Here is a 16,444-nt window from a genome sequence, read left to right as displayed (position 1 = left end):
GCATTGCTTACATTAATGATCAGCAAGGACAACATATAACTACATTAAGATGTGTAAAAATGCATACATTCACAGATTTGCACCTTACATTTTCAAATGCTAAATGGAGTAAAGTATATTCTAAACTGCAAAGAAAAGCTGGTCATGTCCAGTCTGACAGACGCTGTGCAGTAAAACCAAACAGTGTTACACAGTGAGTTATAAAATGTATCTGAACAAGGGCGTCTGCTCTCAGGAGAACCATCACCTGCAGCTACAGAAACAGTAAGTCTAGGGTTTAAAATTCCCATCCGTTGAGACCAGCTTTAGGGAGCTATATGACGTGTTGTCTCATCAGGGTTGGAGCATCCATCCTGCTGTTTGGCTTCTCTCTACAACCCGAGTGTTTTACAGTGTCTGGTGTTTCGGGCCGCAGCCAGGGCTCTGTGGCAACAGTCTCCACGGAGACGCACCTCCCCAGGGCAGAGCGCAGAGACAGGGCATCCACTTCATCACAAGACAGCCCTTTTGAAAAGTATAGGGACTTGATCCATCATTCATCCTACATTTCTTAAGACTATCCTATCTTTAAGGGTGCTTAACCTTCAGATTATGCATAAATTGTTGTGGGCATCATTTCTATGGCTATGATCAAAACTTGATAAATAAATAAAACAACGCTTTGTAGGAAAAACTGCCTGTAAGATAATAAGAAGATAATAAGCACATCCTGCATAAAATTCAACTTAAATATAGCATGCAGCTTATTGAAGCTCTTAATTCATGTGTGACAGGTATATAATCTGACAGCATCCAAACAAAACCATGGTGGGTTTTATGAGCAGCTCATTGAACTGCGTCCACTCACCTGATCTGTGGTTGTGACCACCAGCGTTTAGAGTCTTGTACAATGCCGTGGTGGTGGTTTGGGGCCCTGACTGTAAATGGCATCGTAGACTGGCTGTGTCTCCCGCTCCGATACCTGCAGTCAGTTACCTCCTGTTTAAAATAGAAGGAGATCAGCGACAAATCTTTTTTTGACCTGAAGCAAACCGATCAGGACTTTACTTCACGGACGAGTCTCCTCCGTGGCGCTGCCATCTCTAGGTGCTCCCTCGAGGGCTGAGGTGGTCCCTCCTGGTAAATCCACCCTTCACACGAATCACCACTGTTGACATCTGTCACAAAGCCACAAAATCATTTTTGTCAGAACAAGTGTATTTAATAAGCTGAATTAGTGAACCAAAAGTTAATTTAGCTAATGTAATTTCAAAATGGTGAAAAGAAAAAGTCAATTCAGTGAAATGTACCAGTGAAAGGAGTCTAAAATATCTAAAAGCCCTCTTTTCTGCCTCAGGCCTTTTCTCTACTGCCTTCATTCCCAGTGCCTGGCACTGCGCTATCACCGCCCTGCAGCTGGCGTGGGCACCATGCTCCCTTTACTGGTTCCAGCTGCAGCACAGAGACGTAAGCTGGCGTTTGGCTCAGTTAACCTGGCACAGAGACAAAGAGCTGCATATGCCTGGCACACCGACTGCTGTAGGAAGGTGTCAGTGGCGGACCTTCCAAACCCCGTCACCTTTATGAAAAAAACCACCAGTGCTTTGGAAAAGAACAAATCTGCATGTGTTTTGTTTCCACGTTGATGTAGGCACAAAAAGGAAGAGAAAGGGGAATAGGCAGTGTTTACAAAGAGATTATGCTCAGCCAGTCTCACCAATAAAATCAGCCTCAGATGGCAGCGAGGGATCTCTGGGGATGAAGCACCCAGGTTTCTTCCACTGAGAGAAGACACAAATAGAGACAGAGACAGAAAGATTAAGACATCCTGGACAGACTCTCTGTCAGAATAATTTGATAAAATCATAATGGGGTGACCACTTACAGGATGATACTGGTGTAGCTGATGGTCTAAAACGTCTAAAGAGAGTGACAGAACTTTGAGATAAAGAGCACATGAGTTTGAGAAGAAAGTGATGTTCGAATGCTCACGGACCATTGGCTTCCTGTCTATTCACGGGACGGATGTGACACTGTTGTTCACGTAGAGGTGCTTGCTGTTGGATGTCCAGACTTTGAGCGTCAGTGAGAGGGTTAGGGAACATGGCACAGTCCTCCTCACGAGATGCTGTGTTCGACAAATAAAGGCAAGATGTATCTCATACAGTATATGCCCTACAGCGTCAGTCACGTGGCTTTGTTTTTCAAATGATGCAGTTTCCAACAGCAGCAGTAACAAAGTCAGAATGCAAAAAGGTAAACACTGATACAGAGGTCACTTACAGTATTGATGGATCATTTCTAATTGCTCCCTCCTCACTTTCTTGGCAGTCTCCATTTTCCATTTCTGTCTAAATAAGCAGTTTGCCAGTGACTTGGTATCCTCAGAGCTTGGCTACATCCTTCTCAACAGACACCATCAATGCCTGACAACAGTGATCTAATGTAGCTTTCAGATGGAGAACTTATCTAAAAATGGAAGTTTGGTTAGTGATTTGCTTGATTCACCGCTAGCCTTTCATGCTTTTCTGCTCATTTTACAATCTGAAGTCGTGAGTGTTCCTCAGACCCGTGCATTAACTCAGTCTGGGAACTCATCCAAAGCCATTTCCACGGTCACTTGGACTTTACTCACGGTTAGCACAGCCAAATCGCATGTCACTGATAGATGCCTTGCATGATCTCATGAAATTTAAGCCTCAGCAAGCCCAGAAGGAGACGGGGACCGATAAAGCTGCAGAAAGACTGAAACATCTAGCTATTTCTGGCTGGATCCCTCTTCTTTGCATCAAAACCAGACCAAGGTAGTCATAAGGAATCACAGTGGGTTGCATGCAAAGTTAGCCCTGATGAGCAGTATTTTCTTCCACTAAAATAAAACAGTGGTTACGAAAAGATACAGTATATTGTATTACTAGCGGTGGATCATACAGAAAATGATACATTTAAGCATAGAGAATGCACAGAGAGCTGATTAAGGACATTATTTCTTGCAGTGAATCCGGATCTGACTTATCGCGAATGGTGACTTTCAGTACCTCTGTATTTAAGCTGGTTCAACTCCCTTATGTTTTGCTTATCAACATGTGCAGCAACAGGAGGAGGACTCCTGGCTGATGGCTGGACAGCTTCCTCTTTTGCAGATTCAAAAGCACCCACTCTGGGTCGTCGCCTGTGCGAGAGGAAAAGGGAAAAAAAACAACAACTCAGCAACTACCTTGAATATTGCACAGGTGTCTTTGAAAATTTGCCAGCATTTCCACGTGCAAAAAGGTTTACAGTTGCTGACGGTAGATATAACACCAATCTCAGCTTCATACAAGGCCCAATATCTGGCGCGAGCATGCAAATACTTTGGCCTTGTTTCCAGAGAAAGTTTTAAATAAGCTGCCCCGACGTTTAAGGCATTAAATTCAGTGATTTGCAGAAAACTAATACACAGTCAAGCATACTTACACATTAGATGGTTGCGTGGTTTACAAGATAGGTTGAAAAGATTAAAAGTTACCACATGTTTACTGTAATACAATCGAACAAACAACCCCTACTTAATTCATCACTGCAGCTGAACAAAAGGAACAGGAGGATTTTCTGAAAGAGCTCAGAATGGAGTTCTTTCTGCTGTTTCTCACCTGTTAGAGGGAGAGTTATAAGCCTCTGGTGGACCTGTCAGTCCCTGCTGAAGCCCCAGTTTTCTCTGCTCTTTTCTCAGAAATGTGCGGAGGGCTGACAGCTCTTTGATCACTTCCCGCTGACCCTCTGAAAAATGCAGGGGAAGTGACGGAAGCCATGCGTGCAAAAAGTGGTCATTTATGATAATCCACGCAGCCAGGCATTTAAAACAATCTTACCGTGCAGAGGTGGCATTTTCGCAGGGGCTGGTTGATCGCGTGGTGCCGAGCGCTCCTGAGAACATTGTGTTCCATTCATTTTAGAGAAAGTTTTAGGCTTACATGTGGAAATATTGGTATGCTTCATTCAGTGACTTACAGTCCTGGAAGAGAGTTTGCTCAAAGCAGAAGAAGACTTTGATGACACAAGATTTTCCTGTTTCTTCTGTAACGTTGGGATGGGAGGAGATGGCGCTCTCTGTAAAATAAAGAGCACAGTCACATTGTTTGAGAAGCTGTTCAGGAAAACCCCAAACTACAACAGACATGTCTTTCAGGGTTCACCATACCTGATAAATCAACTGTGAGCTTTCTTTCTCTCTTGTCCTGTCACTCTGAGGCAACATCTCTTTTTGCAGCTTTGCGCTCTTTACCTTCTGCTTGCGGTGTGTTTTGGGTTCGGAGATCTGAATTGGATTTTTCTGTTTATTCTGCAAAGAGTAAAGAAAGGTTGTTTCTCATTTCTCATTGTACAGTCCAGAGTGAGGAAACCCCATTACAGGAAGAATGAATAATGAAGTACTCTTAAGCAAAGACATGAACCACTCACCTCTGTCTTTTTTTTCTTCCTTTGCTCCTCCTCATATTCCTGCTGTATGCGAGTCCTCTCCCTCGCCAGCCTTTGCTCTTCCTTCTCATCCGCAATCCTAATACGTTCTCTCTCCTCTGCATGCTTTCTCTTGTTTTCTTCTATCTGTTTGAAATGTAAAGTTGGAGTTTATTCACAAAGTACAAATGGCTTTAACCAATAAAACTTTTATTCGCTTCCTTTCCTCAACATCGAGACTACTGGGGCTTGCTGACCTACCTGTTGCTTCAGATCTTCTTTGTACCTGTCCTGTTTGTGGAACTGCCGTGGAGATGACTGATCACTGTAACCTGCAGCAGGATTGGAAAAGACACAAACTAGTGTCCCACAAGCAAGAATAACTTCTACAAAAAGCACAAAAATGTGCATTCCACTGAAATACACTGGATGCAAAGACCCAGTTTGCCTCAGTGTGGAAGCGGGAAGACTACCTGAGAGTCGATGGGAGAGGGGAGATCTGGCTTCAGCTCCTACAGTGGACAAATTACTCCTGTGCATTTGATTCAGGTCACCTGTAATCAGATAAACAACTCCTTAAGAAATGTTCTACTGAATTTGTATTTAATGTGGCGCATCTTAAAACTATCTCCGATTTAGCAGGCTAAAAAGTCAAATCCAACTTACTAACAAGGTTTCCATTTTGGTCTTTAATCGGAGCCCCTCCTCCACATCTCCCCCACGGGTTGTACGCCATCATCTCAGCCTCAATCTTAGCATCAAGTCGCTCTCTCTCCTCTTTTTCTCTTCTTTTACGTTCCTTTCTTTCTTCGATCTGGGCAAAATAAAGGCATTTTGTTTTTGTTCTGTTTCTGCTCTCTGATACCGCCTATACCGTGGTATGTAAAACATAGGTTTATGGAGATGAACCTGGTGTCTTAGAGCTTCCTGGTAGTTCAGTAGACTCTCTCTCCTCTGCTTGGACTTGTCTGCATGAAGCCCCTCGATGGCCATGGGGTACGTACTAGAAGCGAAGAGTGACAAATCACAAAGAGGCACATGTGAGGGGACTCTTCTGGAAAAAGATTTCTTTTAAATTCTGCTTCTAACATATAATAATAGAAGGTGGTCCTCATTACAAATTTATTTCCAAGGCAGAGAGACTTGAGAGACACAGATTAACACTTACTCAGTGTAGCTATTAGCTCTGAAAGAAGGTGTTTTTTGATGGAGAATCTCGAAATTCCCAAATCGCTGGGCTCCCCCAGACAGACCATCTGAAGAGGAAAGTCCCAAAAATGCAATTCAGTTACTGCGTGCTATGACAGTCTGACAGCTTTTCTTTCCAACATTTACATTTTGAAACCTTAGACCAGAGCAGAAATGGGGAAGTTGTGTGAAAATGAAAAGAAAACAAATCAAACAGGCTGGCTGGATGAAGTGAGACCATCTGTTTTCAATAAACTGCATATCCCTCAGTCTTGAAATCATTTCTGCTGTGAAATTAGGTTCATGAACTGATATATCAATGCCTCCAAGTCCCTGATTTGGTTATAAAATGACTGCATAACAAAAAGTTTTCATCCTACAAAGACCACAGAATTGCCGGTTACACACAGCAGTGTTGCTGGTTGAAAATGAACATTTTTAATTGGAAGCAGTTGTAATACTGTACTGTGATTTTGAGGAGGATGACGATCTAATGGATTCCTGGCTCCATAGTTGTAATAGGCTGCATCATATGGAGTCTTATGAATGTTATGTGCAAATGGAGGTACAGGAGCATCAAGGTCATCATCCCTAAAAAAATTCAGGAAACACTGAGAAATTATAGAACAGTTCTATTTATTCTATTCATGTATGGGAACACAAAGCCACTGTGAGCTACCTTAGGAGGGTCACTTCTCCTTGCAAGCTAGTGAAATCCTTATGGTAGTCCTCACTGAAAAAATCCAATGGTGGGACACCTTGAGTTCCTGCTATTCCAGACCCAGGTGCCCAGGTCTTCCTTTTATGTATCTGGGACTTTCCTGGAAGGACTCTCTGCTGTGTGTCCTCATGGGGTTTGCCATCTCTAGGCGTTAGATTTGGATATTTCCCTACAGCTGCCAGATCTATTCGAGACTTGTGAGGAGCATCCCGTCTCACGCTGTCACTCTGCTGATGTGCAGCCCTGAGCTGCTTTATTCGGTCAGGCTGGAAAAAGAGAAAAAAAGATGTGTTGTGTGGGAGAGATCAGTCAAAATGAATCGGGCAGCCAATACTAAGCAAACATTAAGCTGCTGCTCATGATGGCACAGTGGCACATGTTATGACTGCATTATGGTAAGATGAGATATTTAGAAACACATCTTATTTGTTTCACAAAACTGAATTTTTTATCTCTTTATTTTAGTGCTTCTGGGCTACCCCTTTCTCAGGGTCTGTGGATCCAGAGGCAGCAACCCTCAGCTCCAGAGTCTTCTCCCTAAGAACAAAAGGCTGTTGCAAATCATCCCATTTTGACAAAACATGTCTGGTTAAAATGATGATTTAGTAATCAAATACTCACATCATTTTATTTCTCTTTTGCTCAGCCATTTGATTCAGCAACTCCTGCTTATAGCGTTCTTTCCTCATCTGCGTGACCCTCAGTTCTTCGGGTGCTCCTGCATCACAAAAGAGAGCCAAACACTCACAAGTGCTGTCACCTGCAAATCTGAAACAATTTTTAAGTGAATAAATTCCATCAGTAATCCAACAAGTAAAGCTGATGGGTAAATAAATCACTAAAAGCTCCGGTCAGTTAGAGGGGATTTTACCAATCATGAGCCCAGTTGCAAGCTCAGCCGTAGATCTTGTAGTCGTCCTCATGCCGTCTGCCATTTGTTTACTACGGAGCACAGACACAAAAACAAAGTGAGCCACTCCACGAGAATCAGGCAGTTACAGACAGCATCCCCTCTGAGCCACACCCAGCTATTATTTCACATCACAGAGCTCCTCGCAATTGCCTGCAGAGATTTCTGGTCTATAACTCAGAGACAGGGAGCGAAGCCTCGTGCTTCGATTGATCCAGCTCCTCTGACAGAGCTGGGCTGCGTAATTGTTTGCCTGGAACAGAGCCAATGCTCCTCTCTCCATGCATATATTGACAGATTATGTCACAGTAGACTTAATGGCATGAGGCCGTGAGAATGAAATGGAAACAGGGTCACTCAACCAGGACACAGTCACAGAAAAACCATGTTATGGCTATTGTCTTATTCCCTTTATATGGTGGGAGTAAGATCACTGTACATGAAAATGAATATTTCTCACTCTGACTTCTGGATCCTATCATGAACAACAGGGGCCTCCACCTCCTTTATGTCCTGAAAAGCACTGCAAAAAAAAAATTTAAAATATGCCAGACAGGTGAACCCAGCAGAAAAGCTCTCAAAACCTAAACTCCTTTCTGCCGTAATCAATGAACATACACGTAGTTCAAAATCACTCTTTGGAATTAAAGTTATACCTGTGTACTCTGTGTTCTTGGGCTCTCTTCTCTTCTTTGTACCCAGGCTTTTGAGCCCATCTGTTTTGCCTCCTCCTGCATCTGAGTTCAAACTCCTCATCCTCATCTGTGTGCAGCTCCTCATCAGAGCTGTGGGGCTCTCTCGGCCTATGGATTTCCCATCTCCTCCGCCTCCGAGAGCCTGGATTCCAAGTCCCTGAGTGTCTACCATTATCTCCTACCTCAGTCAGAGTGGCTATATCTCTCCTGGATACAGGGTGCTCCACAGGAGGAGGCGGCATGTTAATGTGGGCATTGAGGAAGGACAGAGGAGGGCCTTGAGAAGTTACGTTCATGGCATCTGACATCCGAACTTGTTCAGGCTGAAAGTGATAAAGCAATAAAACTTTCAACATGAGAACAATTTACTTTGTGACTCAGGGGTGTAACAGTTGAGAATACCTTTAATTTCAACCACTAAGTGCCAGTATAAATTCACCAAAGAATCTGTAGGTGTTTATTTAGACTTTACCTTAGACGTGACTTGAGGTGTTCCACTCTTTAACTTCCTGAAATGAGCTTGCTCCTGGAGGAAGAGGTTGTATTCTTTTTTCCTCTCTTCTCTCAATCTTTCCTGTGACAAAAAACACGTTGAATCACGCCGCTGAAGCAACCAACTATTTCTCTTTGCCAAAGCTCCACTTATGTTTCCATTGCTGTGGTTGCAGTTTGCATTTTAGGTCAATTATGTCAAACCGTACTCTTAACAGTTTACATGGATGAAATGGTGCACTATGCACAGACTTCAAAGAGCATTGCACTTCCCTGACATTCCTGTAAAATGGTGGATCTTTACTTTATTTTGACGGTATTTCTAAAAAGACTAGGAAATGAAACAACTGGCATGCCCTTGAAACCCTTCATGCACTTTGTCAGTAAGCCTGTTATCCCTCTTACATAAAAGCAGTTGCCTTGAAACACAAAACACTGCACTACAATGAACAGCTGATATCAGCATGAACTGAAACCAAACCTGCTCTGTAACATGTAACCGTGCACACGAAACATACGCACCTTCTCTGATACCCTTTCATATATAGGTAAAGAAAGTCCCCGGTGCTGCAGATGAGGCTCATGAGTTTTAAGATCCTTTTTCTAAGGGATGAATATGACAAGAAAGGACAGATAAGTGAGTCAGCAAAACGCAAGAGGAGAGGCTACACAGTGAAACAAATAGATATTTTAGTATTTACTTTAGCATTTGACCAGACCTTGGCAGCAAAATCTTTGTCATCTCCATGCAGCTCCTGTAGCATTTTCTGCTTCTTCTTTTCATAATCGATTCCCAGGAATGAAGTTAAGCCTGAACCTGAAAAAAATATAGCAGGCTGTCTTAACACTCAAAGAATGAAGCCTGTTCAGTGGCAGAAACGTACACTACCTCTGTTTCCATTGGGGGTTATTCCGTATGCTGCTGATGCTGAAGGCATATTAGACTGGTCTGTTTTGTTCATCACCGCTTTCTCACTGTGGAGAGGATTCACACAAAAACATTCACTGATTTACTTAATGGCGAAGTTGATTTCAACGCACTGCTATTCTACATACCTTTGTTTTCCTGAGTAGATGGTATGACAACATTCACTGGCGACATATTCAGGCAAGTTTCCGCTTCAGGCTCCCAAAGAAACGTCTTCGTATACGAACAACCAACAGGAACCACTAGATCTGGATCTGTACACAATTGATCATGTAAACACGTGTTCTTGAGATCAAAGCGCATTTGTAAGTGTGCCTACAGAACACATACATGTCATTTTGATATACATTATTCCGACTTAAAACCCCAACCCCTGACAAATGCTGTTTTCTACCGCGCAATGCACAAAGCATCATACGTTGCTAGGGACAACCATGACACAAAAGTTGTCCCTGGAGGCTAAATAACTCTGCTAACATGAAGCTAAAGGCAAAGTTTTAGACATAAATTAAGAATTAGTCTTCAAAATTGACAAGTTGACACTTGTCAGTTTAGAAAATCTTTCATCGATATATGTGCCCCTGTAAGGAAAAAGTTTCCCAACAACAAACGTTAGCGATCAAGTTTTAACTGGCCTTGACTGTTAGCCCGTTGAGCCTTGCTTGCGAGCTTTCCCGTGACTGTTTTAGGTGGATTAATGAGTATCAGCTCCAAATCAGTCGATTCGTGAGATAACCAGCCCTAAATAAAAGCAGAGCCCCGGACATGTGAGTGAAAGCCCTCGCTGACATGCCCGCCTTTCTGACAAAACACCACTAGATGTCAGTGCGTTCCTTGCAGTCAGTTGATGTCTTCTAGGACTAAACCATATGTCAGAGGGGTGCTTATACTTTAATAAGCGTAATAAGCACGCCAAGACTTGCATCGAGTCTTAATGTATTGTTCTCTATTTTTTTAGTTTAATGTTATAAAATCATTTATGTCATATTAGTGATATATAAACTGTGGGTTTTTATAACAGTAAGACAAACGGCCTTTTTGGTTCCATTTTCGTGTATTGGTATCGTTCACTGTCATGGCTTCCTGAGCGAGCAGACGTTGGGCCCTGAATATCTTAGCAGAAATATCCATTTTCTTCGTTTATTTGTGCAAACATTGGGACTGTGACGACTCTTTTGTCGTTTTCGCTTCTCTAATTAACCATGGCCGGGAGCAGTACGGCTCAGAAAACATGGGAGCTATCAAACAGCATGCAGGAAGTTCAGAGCATCGATGAAATTTACAAATATGACAAAAAGCAACAACAAGAAATCCTCGCTGCGAAGCCATGGACAAAGGAGTAGGTTCAAACGTGATGAAGTCTTTCGTTTTAAGGGACTTAAGTGTTTGTCGAGCTAACATTTTGTGTATAGTTTGTTGTGTCGGTTAATGCTCGACTAAAAACTAGCCTAACGTTCTGTTTGTCAACAGCAGTAGAGCAAACTGTATGTATGTGGCGTTTGTTTACATGTGTGTATCTATTAACTTGTTTGATAGAGTTACAGATCCATGTTGTTGTTTTTTTATCCCAACCCCATAGTCACCACTACTTCAAGTACTGCAAAATCTCAGCTTTGGCCTTGTTGAAGATGGTAATGCATGCCAGGTCTGGTGGAAACCTGGAGGTGATGGGTCTCATGCTGGGGAAGGTGGATGGTGAAACCATGAACATTATGGACAGCTTTGCTTTGCCCGTGGAAGGGACGGAAACCAGAGTGAACGCCCAGGCGGCAGCATATGAATACATGGCTGCCTACATTGAAAATGCCAAACAGGTAGGACTGACTTCCACTCATACACACTGTAGGCAAAGGAGAAACAAAGCTCTACATCCACATTGTCACTGTTCACTATCAACACTTTTCTGTGGATGTTGTGGACAGCACAGCAGTAACATTTCTTTGATTCTTTTCTCCTGTTTTTTGATGGAGACATTAAAAAAAAGTACTTTTATTTTATTATGTTGGGAGGGTGTCGTAGATTTATTTGAACCGTCTTTATGCGTCTTTATGCAATGATAAAACAAACTTGTAACAGAGTGGATAAGTCAGACAGATTTCACAGTGGACTGGTGAGAAAAAATTCAATAGTCTCACAGCCCAGGGAAATAACCTGTTCCTAAGTCTGGTGGTACAGCTTACCTGACTGCGTTGTCAACACGCTGCGGCTGGAGTCTTGAGTTCTGACGACTCACCTCACCGATGCCACCGTTACTCGCTAGATGGACACTAATCTTTTAAAGCAACCGCCCGCCTTTTCTGTCTCAGGCCGTCCTGCTTTCATTTGTGATGTTTCCAGTGCAAATGCTTTCTGTTGCTCATTTGGAAAAGACAACAAGGAGTGTTGGGGAGAGTTTAGCCTCTGTTTGGTTTCTTTAAGAATTAAAAATAATTTCTGAGCCTTCTTCACCATGACAGAGACGCTGGTTTCCCACCACAGCTTATCTGTGATAATGATTCCTAGGAATCTAAAACTGGCTGAGCTGCTCTACCATAGCTGTAAACAGGAGTGGGTATCTTTGTCTCCTATTTCCCAAAAACAACAATTAGCTTGTTGGTCTTAAAGATGCATAGAAGTAGGTTGTTTTGTTTTTTTTAATCAAGATCTGTTTCATACATAAACCTTTTGTCATTTTATTGAAATTTAACGACACATATAAAGTTCAGTGCTCTAACTTTCTTGTGTCCCACCCTGGCCTCAAACATCTTGCTCTGTTATCTTTTAATGAATTGCAGTGAGGCTCAAATGATTTTTACAAAGGAAGATGTATTTTCTGATAATTCGCCTTTTGTTTCTGTTCAGACTTAAGTAATATAGTCACAGAAGGAGAAAAATAATTGCATATTATTTTTAATCTGGCAGGTTGGCCGGCTGGAGAATGCTATTGGCTGGTACCACAGTCACCCAGGCTATGGGTGCTGGCTCTCAGGCATTGATGTCAGCACTCAGATGCTCAACCAGCAGTTTCAGGAGCCTTTTGTGGCTGTTGTGGTAAGACAAAATCAATATTTACCAAGATTTCTAATTTCCAGCTGTTTTTAAAGGATAAACAAAAAATATATATATATATTTTAAGTATAATACACATTTATGTAGACACAACTGAGAAGGTGAATGATGTATGAGTTGTAGTTTTCTGTGTTGTGCTGATGAATATTTTGCTATTGCAACCATATATGCGATTTACGCTTCATTTGGTTCAGCGGTGCTTGGATGCCAGGGGCGGCGAGTAATTAAGTGTGTCGTTTCAGCGCTCTGACAGCCACAGCAAAAGGCTCTTGGTGGCCATATTTGAGTAGTCCCTGGAGAATTGTTTGACCTCTGACATTGTTTTCCTGTTCTACTGTATCTTGCTTCCTGCAGATCGACCCCACTCGCACTATTTCTGCAGGGAAAGTCAACCTCGGTGCCTTTAGAACGTACCCAAAGGTAGAACCAAGAGAGAGCTTTGTGTTTTTATGTACATTTTAAATTTTGTTATTAATATAAACTTTGTGGATGATTTTTATATATTAGTTTTTAAATTCAGGTTTTACTTAAATATATATTTGTCATACAGTATAATGCAGATCCTGTAATTGCCTGACTGTCTTGTGTTTATAAATTAATGTTTAAAAAGAAAAGAAAAAGCTCTTTTTTTTTTTTTACTTTTCCTCTCTGGATTTTCAGGGTTACAAACCTCCAGATGAGGGACCGTCTGAATATCAGACAATCCCCCTGAACAAGATAGAAGACTTCGGTGTGCACTGTAAACAGTGAGTATTTCTAGATATTACAGTGTTATTGAATACTTATATTTACCCTTTAATTGTGGCTCAAGTTTTTTTTCTTTGATTTTATCCCATTTAGGTATTACGCCTTGGAGGTAACATACTTTAAGTCCTCCCTCGATAGAAAGCTCCTCGAACTCCTTTGGAATAAGTATTGGGTTAATACCTTGAGTTCCTCGAGCCTCCTCACGGTATGTAAGCAACTTCAAAAATCTGAATGTTCACTAATTGTTTGACAGTTTGATGTATGGTTAATTATTACACTATAACTCATTTAGACACATGGTCACCCGCCTGTGATGTTGTGATTAATTGCTGCTTATTAGCTCAGCCTCCTTGTTTATTGACTCTAATAATAAGCTGTATGTGAACGTTTTAACTAAAGAAGATTAGTACTAAAGTTGGACTGGACGCCAGTGAGATGCTCCTTTCCCCTGCAGTTCATTCTAAAGATTGAAAGCCCCCTCGTGTGAATTTGCGTTGTGGTCTCAGTTGCTCTGTCGGGAGTTTGACTCAAAAGTCTAAATAAACATCAGGCTTATCCAAACAGTTAGCTTTTTGGCATTCAGGATGAAGATGAATTGACTAGATGTCAAGAACGAGCTGCTCCGTGGGTGACGAGCTTTGTCAGTTGCTACACTGTCACTCTAGTCGGAGGCCCCTCGTGTCATTGTGTTTTAATTACCTTTTCTACAATAAACACAGCCTCACCTTAAGCAAACTCCACTGACTTCTTTTCATTCACCACAGCTCGCAAAGTGTCCGTACGGCTCATTGAGGCAGATTTGTTGCCGTTCTGCGGGAAAAAAAAAAAAAAAAAGATCATTTGGGGGGGTTGGAAAATCTTGAAATAGTTTTTGTTGGCGAATTGCGCGTGAATTGTTTCCTCTGTGTGTGCGTCGGTCAGAACTCGGACTACACCACAGGCCAGGTGTTTGACCTGTCGGAGAAGCTGGAGCAGTCGGAGGCCCAGCTGGGTAGAGGCAGCTTCATGCTCGGCTTGGACACACACGACAGGAAGTCTGAGGACAAACTGGCCAAAGCGACACGAGACAGGTGGATGTTTTTTGTTCTTGATGTTAGAAATAAATTCCATTTATTTTTGGACTCTTGTTTCCTTTGTGTATATTTATATTATTACATATATTCTATTAGATGCTCTAAAAAAAGTGGCTGATGGTACAAAATTCAGCTCACATTTTGTCAGGTTGTGATGTAACATATTTGCCCACTAAATTGATTTGTTGACAAGTACATTAATTCCTGTGTTAATGAATTATAACTGTATTGCATGTCTTTACTGAGGTTTCATGGATGAGCCAAAGCTTTTTAAATGTCTGCCATTGTCCAAGCGTTTTTGGCACAATGTGACAATGTATTATCTTCTTTGCAATTGAAAGTCAATTATCCAAACGGTTCATTGTTGATTTTTGCGTCAATTGGGTTCTGAATTTATTGCAAACACTTTCGATTTATCTGCACTCTTATGCCTTTTAAGACCTTTTGGATTTACAAGCTATGAGATTTCTAGCTTAAAAAATCTGGCATCGTTCTCATATTTTATTTAGTTTTGTTTGTCCATTTGAATATGCAGCATTCAAATGAAGCACACGTGTAAGAAACTGCTTATAGGAAAAATCTCGTCTTCACTGATGTAGAAGTCAGATCTCTGTGAGCGTCGCCTGTTCTTCTGCTGCAAGCGCTAATCTCCCCTTTCTGTTCTGGTTTGTTGTAGCTGCAAGACGACCATAGAGGCAATTCATGGGCTGATGTCTCAAGTCATCAAGGACAAACTCTTCAATCAAATCAACACATCTGCCAATTAAAGCCGAACACACGAAGCAGATTGGATTTCACCTGGAAGCGTTTTTTCTTGTGCATGCCCAGCTCCTCTTTTAGGGTTTTAGGTGTATGTCTAACTGCTCAGAGTAGCATCTCTTTTGGAGTGATTTTTTTTTTTCCCTTTTCTTTTTATCCTAGAAGTGGGTCATAAATGCAGTAATACGTGCAAGAAAAATAAAAATCAAAAAGCACCGTGTGTGGGTATTTCATACATTTTAAACAAAATTCTATGCATTTTATTCTGATGCAATGCAACAAAGTTTAGATGGTGTAGCAAAGAGTAAATTGGATTAGGTGGATATTTCTCTAAAGATACTCAGTCTAATACACATACCGTAGGTTCTCAGTGCCCAAAGCAAGGCAGACTTTTGCCCTTTCGCGGTTTGGCTGCTAATTTAAACGTCTTTTGTGCACACAACCCTCTGCGGCTAATTCAAGTCACACACTGGTCACATTTAACACAAACGCAGCACCGGTCAGTCACTTGAGTGTAGCCTGTCATAGCATTACATAATGGAACAACAAACCCAAGCTTCTGCACAGGCTCAGCGGGAATCGACTGCCTTGTGTGGGACGTCTCTGCGGAGTCACTCCCCGCACAGTTTGGCTCTCGCTGACACACACTCTGGCGGCGTGTTGAGCTCGGCAGGTTGTGGTGTGGCAGTGATGCAGTGCAGAGACCGAGGCCGTGCACACAGGAATCTATTCACCCCACGTACCTGCTCTGCATCGAGGCAGACCCTCGCCAAGTCTGCCTTTCTCTTTTTTTTTTTTTTTAAACTGACAGCTGCTTTGGCCTGGGTTTGTCTCACGTCTTGTTTTTATGGTATTGTAATGGCTCGATGTATATTTTTACTGTCATGTATTGCAGAGGAGAGAATCCCAGCGGGACTGTGGAGGTGCCTGTTTTTCCTCATATGCACAAGCTTTGGCACCACTTCTTATAATGATTTTCCTTAACCATTATTTAAGCCATGTCTTCAAACCTGAGGGTTTTCATTATAGAAGAATAGGAAGAAGAATCTTATTAGGTTATCTTTTAATGTAATTTAGGAATCTTAAAATAGTTGAATAAGGATTTCCGCACAGTCTACTGAATTCCTCGTTTTTTGCCAAATATTTAAATGTATTACATGGATGACTGTCTGAGGGCTGAGGAAGTATTTAAAATATGCACTTCTAAATAGTTTTGCTCAATGTTAGGTCTTTCATGGTGATTTTTGAATCAGTGAAACATATTGAACTCGTTGGATATGTAAATAGTGATTATCACCAGATGGACATTTGTATGCATGACTAAAGATGTAATACAAAAATATATGCAAATTCTCATCATGTCAAATTGTGGGCAGCCAAAAGTCCACTGCCACTATTTTTTAACCCCTTTTTTAGAAAAACATTTCACAGTTTTCCAGCTCCAAAGTGTATCCCCTTTATTACAAG

The 16,444-nt window shown here is 41.7% G+C and overlaps 2 protein-coding genes across 2 annotated transcripts; one reads left to right on the top strand and one right to left on the bottom strand.

Moving 5' to 3' along the window:
- Positions 1-70: 70 nt before the first annotated feature.
- LOC140284385 (centrosome and spindle pole associated protein 1) lies at positions 71-9,384 on the bottom strand. Its single transcript, XM_072378261.1, is given in 29 exon segments — positions 71-504; positions 848-917; positions 919-978; positions 1,057-1,157; positions 1,697-1,760; positions 1,865-1,899; positions 1,976-2,107; positions 2,997-3,151; positions 3,612-3,738; positions 3,831-3,885; positions 3,970-4,068; positions 4,160-4,300; positions 4,420-4,563; positions 4,678-4,748; positions 4,890-4,970; positions 5,083-5,230; positions 5,326-5,419; positions 5,585-5,693; positions 6,071-6,195; positions 6,284-6,591; positions 6,805-6,862; positions 6,947-7,043; positions 7,197-7,267; positions 7,696-7,758; positions 7,892-8,253; positions 8,403-8,504; positions 8,945-9,025; positions 9,142-9,239; positions 9,312-9,384. Coding segments are annotated over 29 exon segments (3,315 nt in total). The 3' UTR covers positions 71-313.
- Positions 9,385-10,418: 1,034 nt separating this feature from the next.
- Positions 10,419-15,192, top strand: cops5 (COP9 signalosome subunit 5). The gene is made up of 8 exons (XM_072378570.1): positions 10,419-10,689; positions 10,930-11,164; positions 12,252-12,380; positions 12,753-12,818; positions 13,059-13,144; positions 13,239-13,350; positions 14,067-14,215; positions 14,895-15,192. The coding sequence occupies exons 1-8, from the start codon at positions 10,553-10,555 to the stop codon at positions 14,983-14,985; spliced, it is 1,005 nt and encodes a 334-aa protein (XP_072234671.1). The 5' UTR covers positions 10,419-10,552; the 3' UTR covers positions 14,986-15,192.
- The last annotated feature ends 1,252 nt before the right edge of the window (positions 15,193-16,444 follow it).

Source organism: Leuresthes tenuis, unplaced genomic scaffold, assembly GCF_036924035.1.
Source record: "Leuresthes tenuis unplaced genomic scaffold, fLeuTen1.0.hap1 SCAF_24, whole genome shotgun sequence".
Classification (NCBI taxonomy): Eukaryota; Metazoa; Chordata; class Actinopteri; order Atheriniformes; family Atherinopsidae; genus Leuresthes; species Leuresthes tenuis.
The sequence above is the reverse complement of the archived record's forward strand: the minus strand, read 5'-3'. Positions and strand labels throughout refer to the sequence as shown.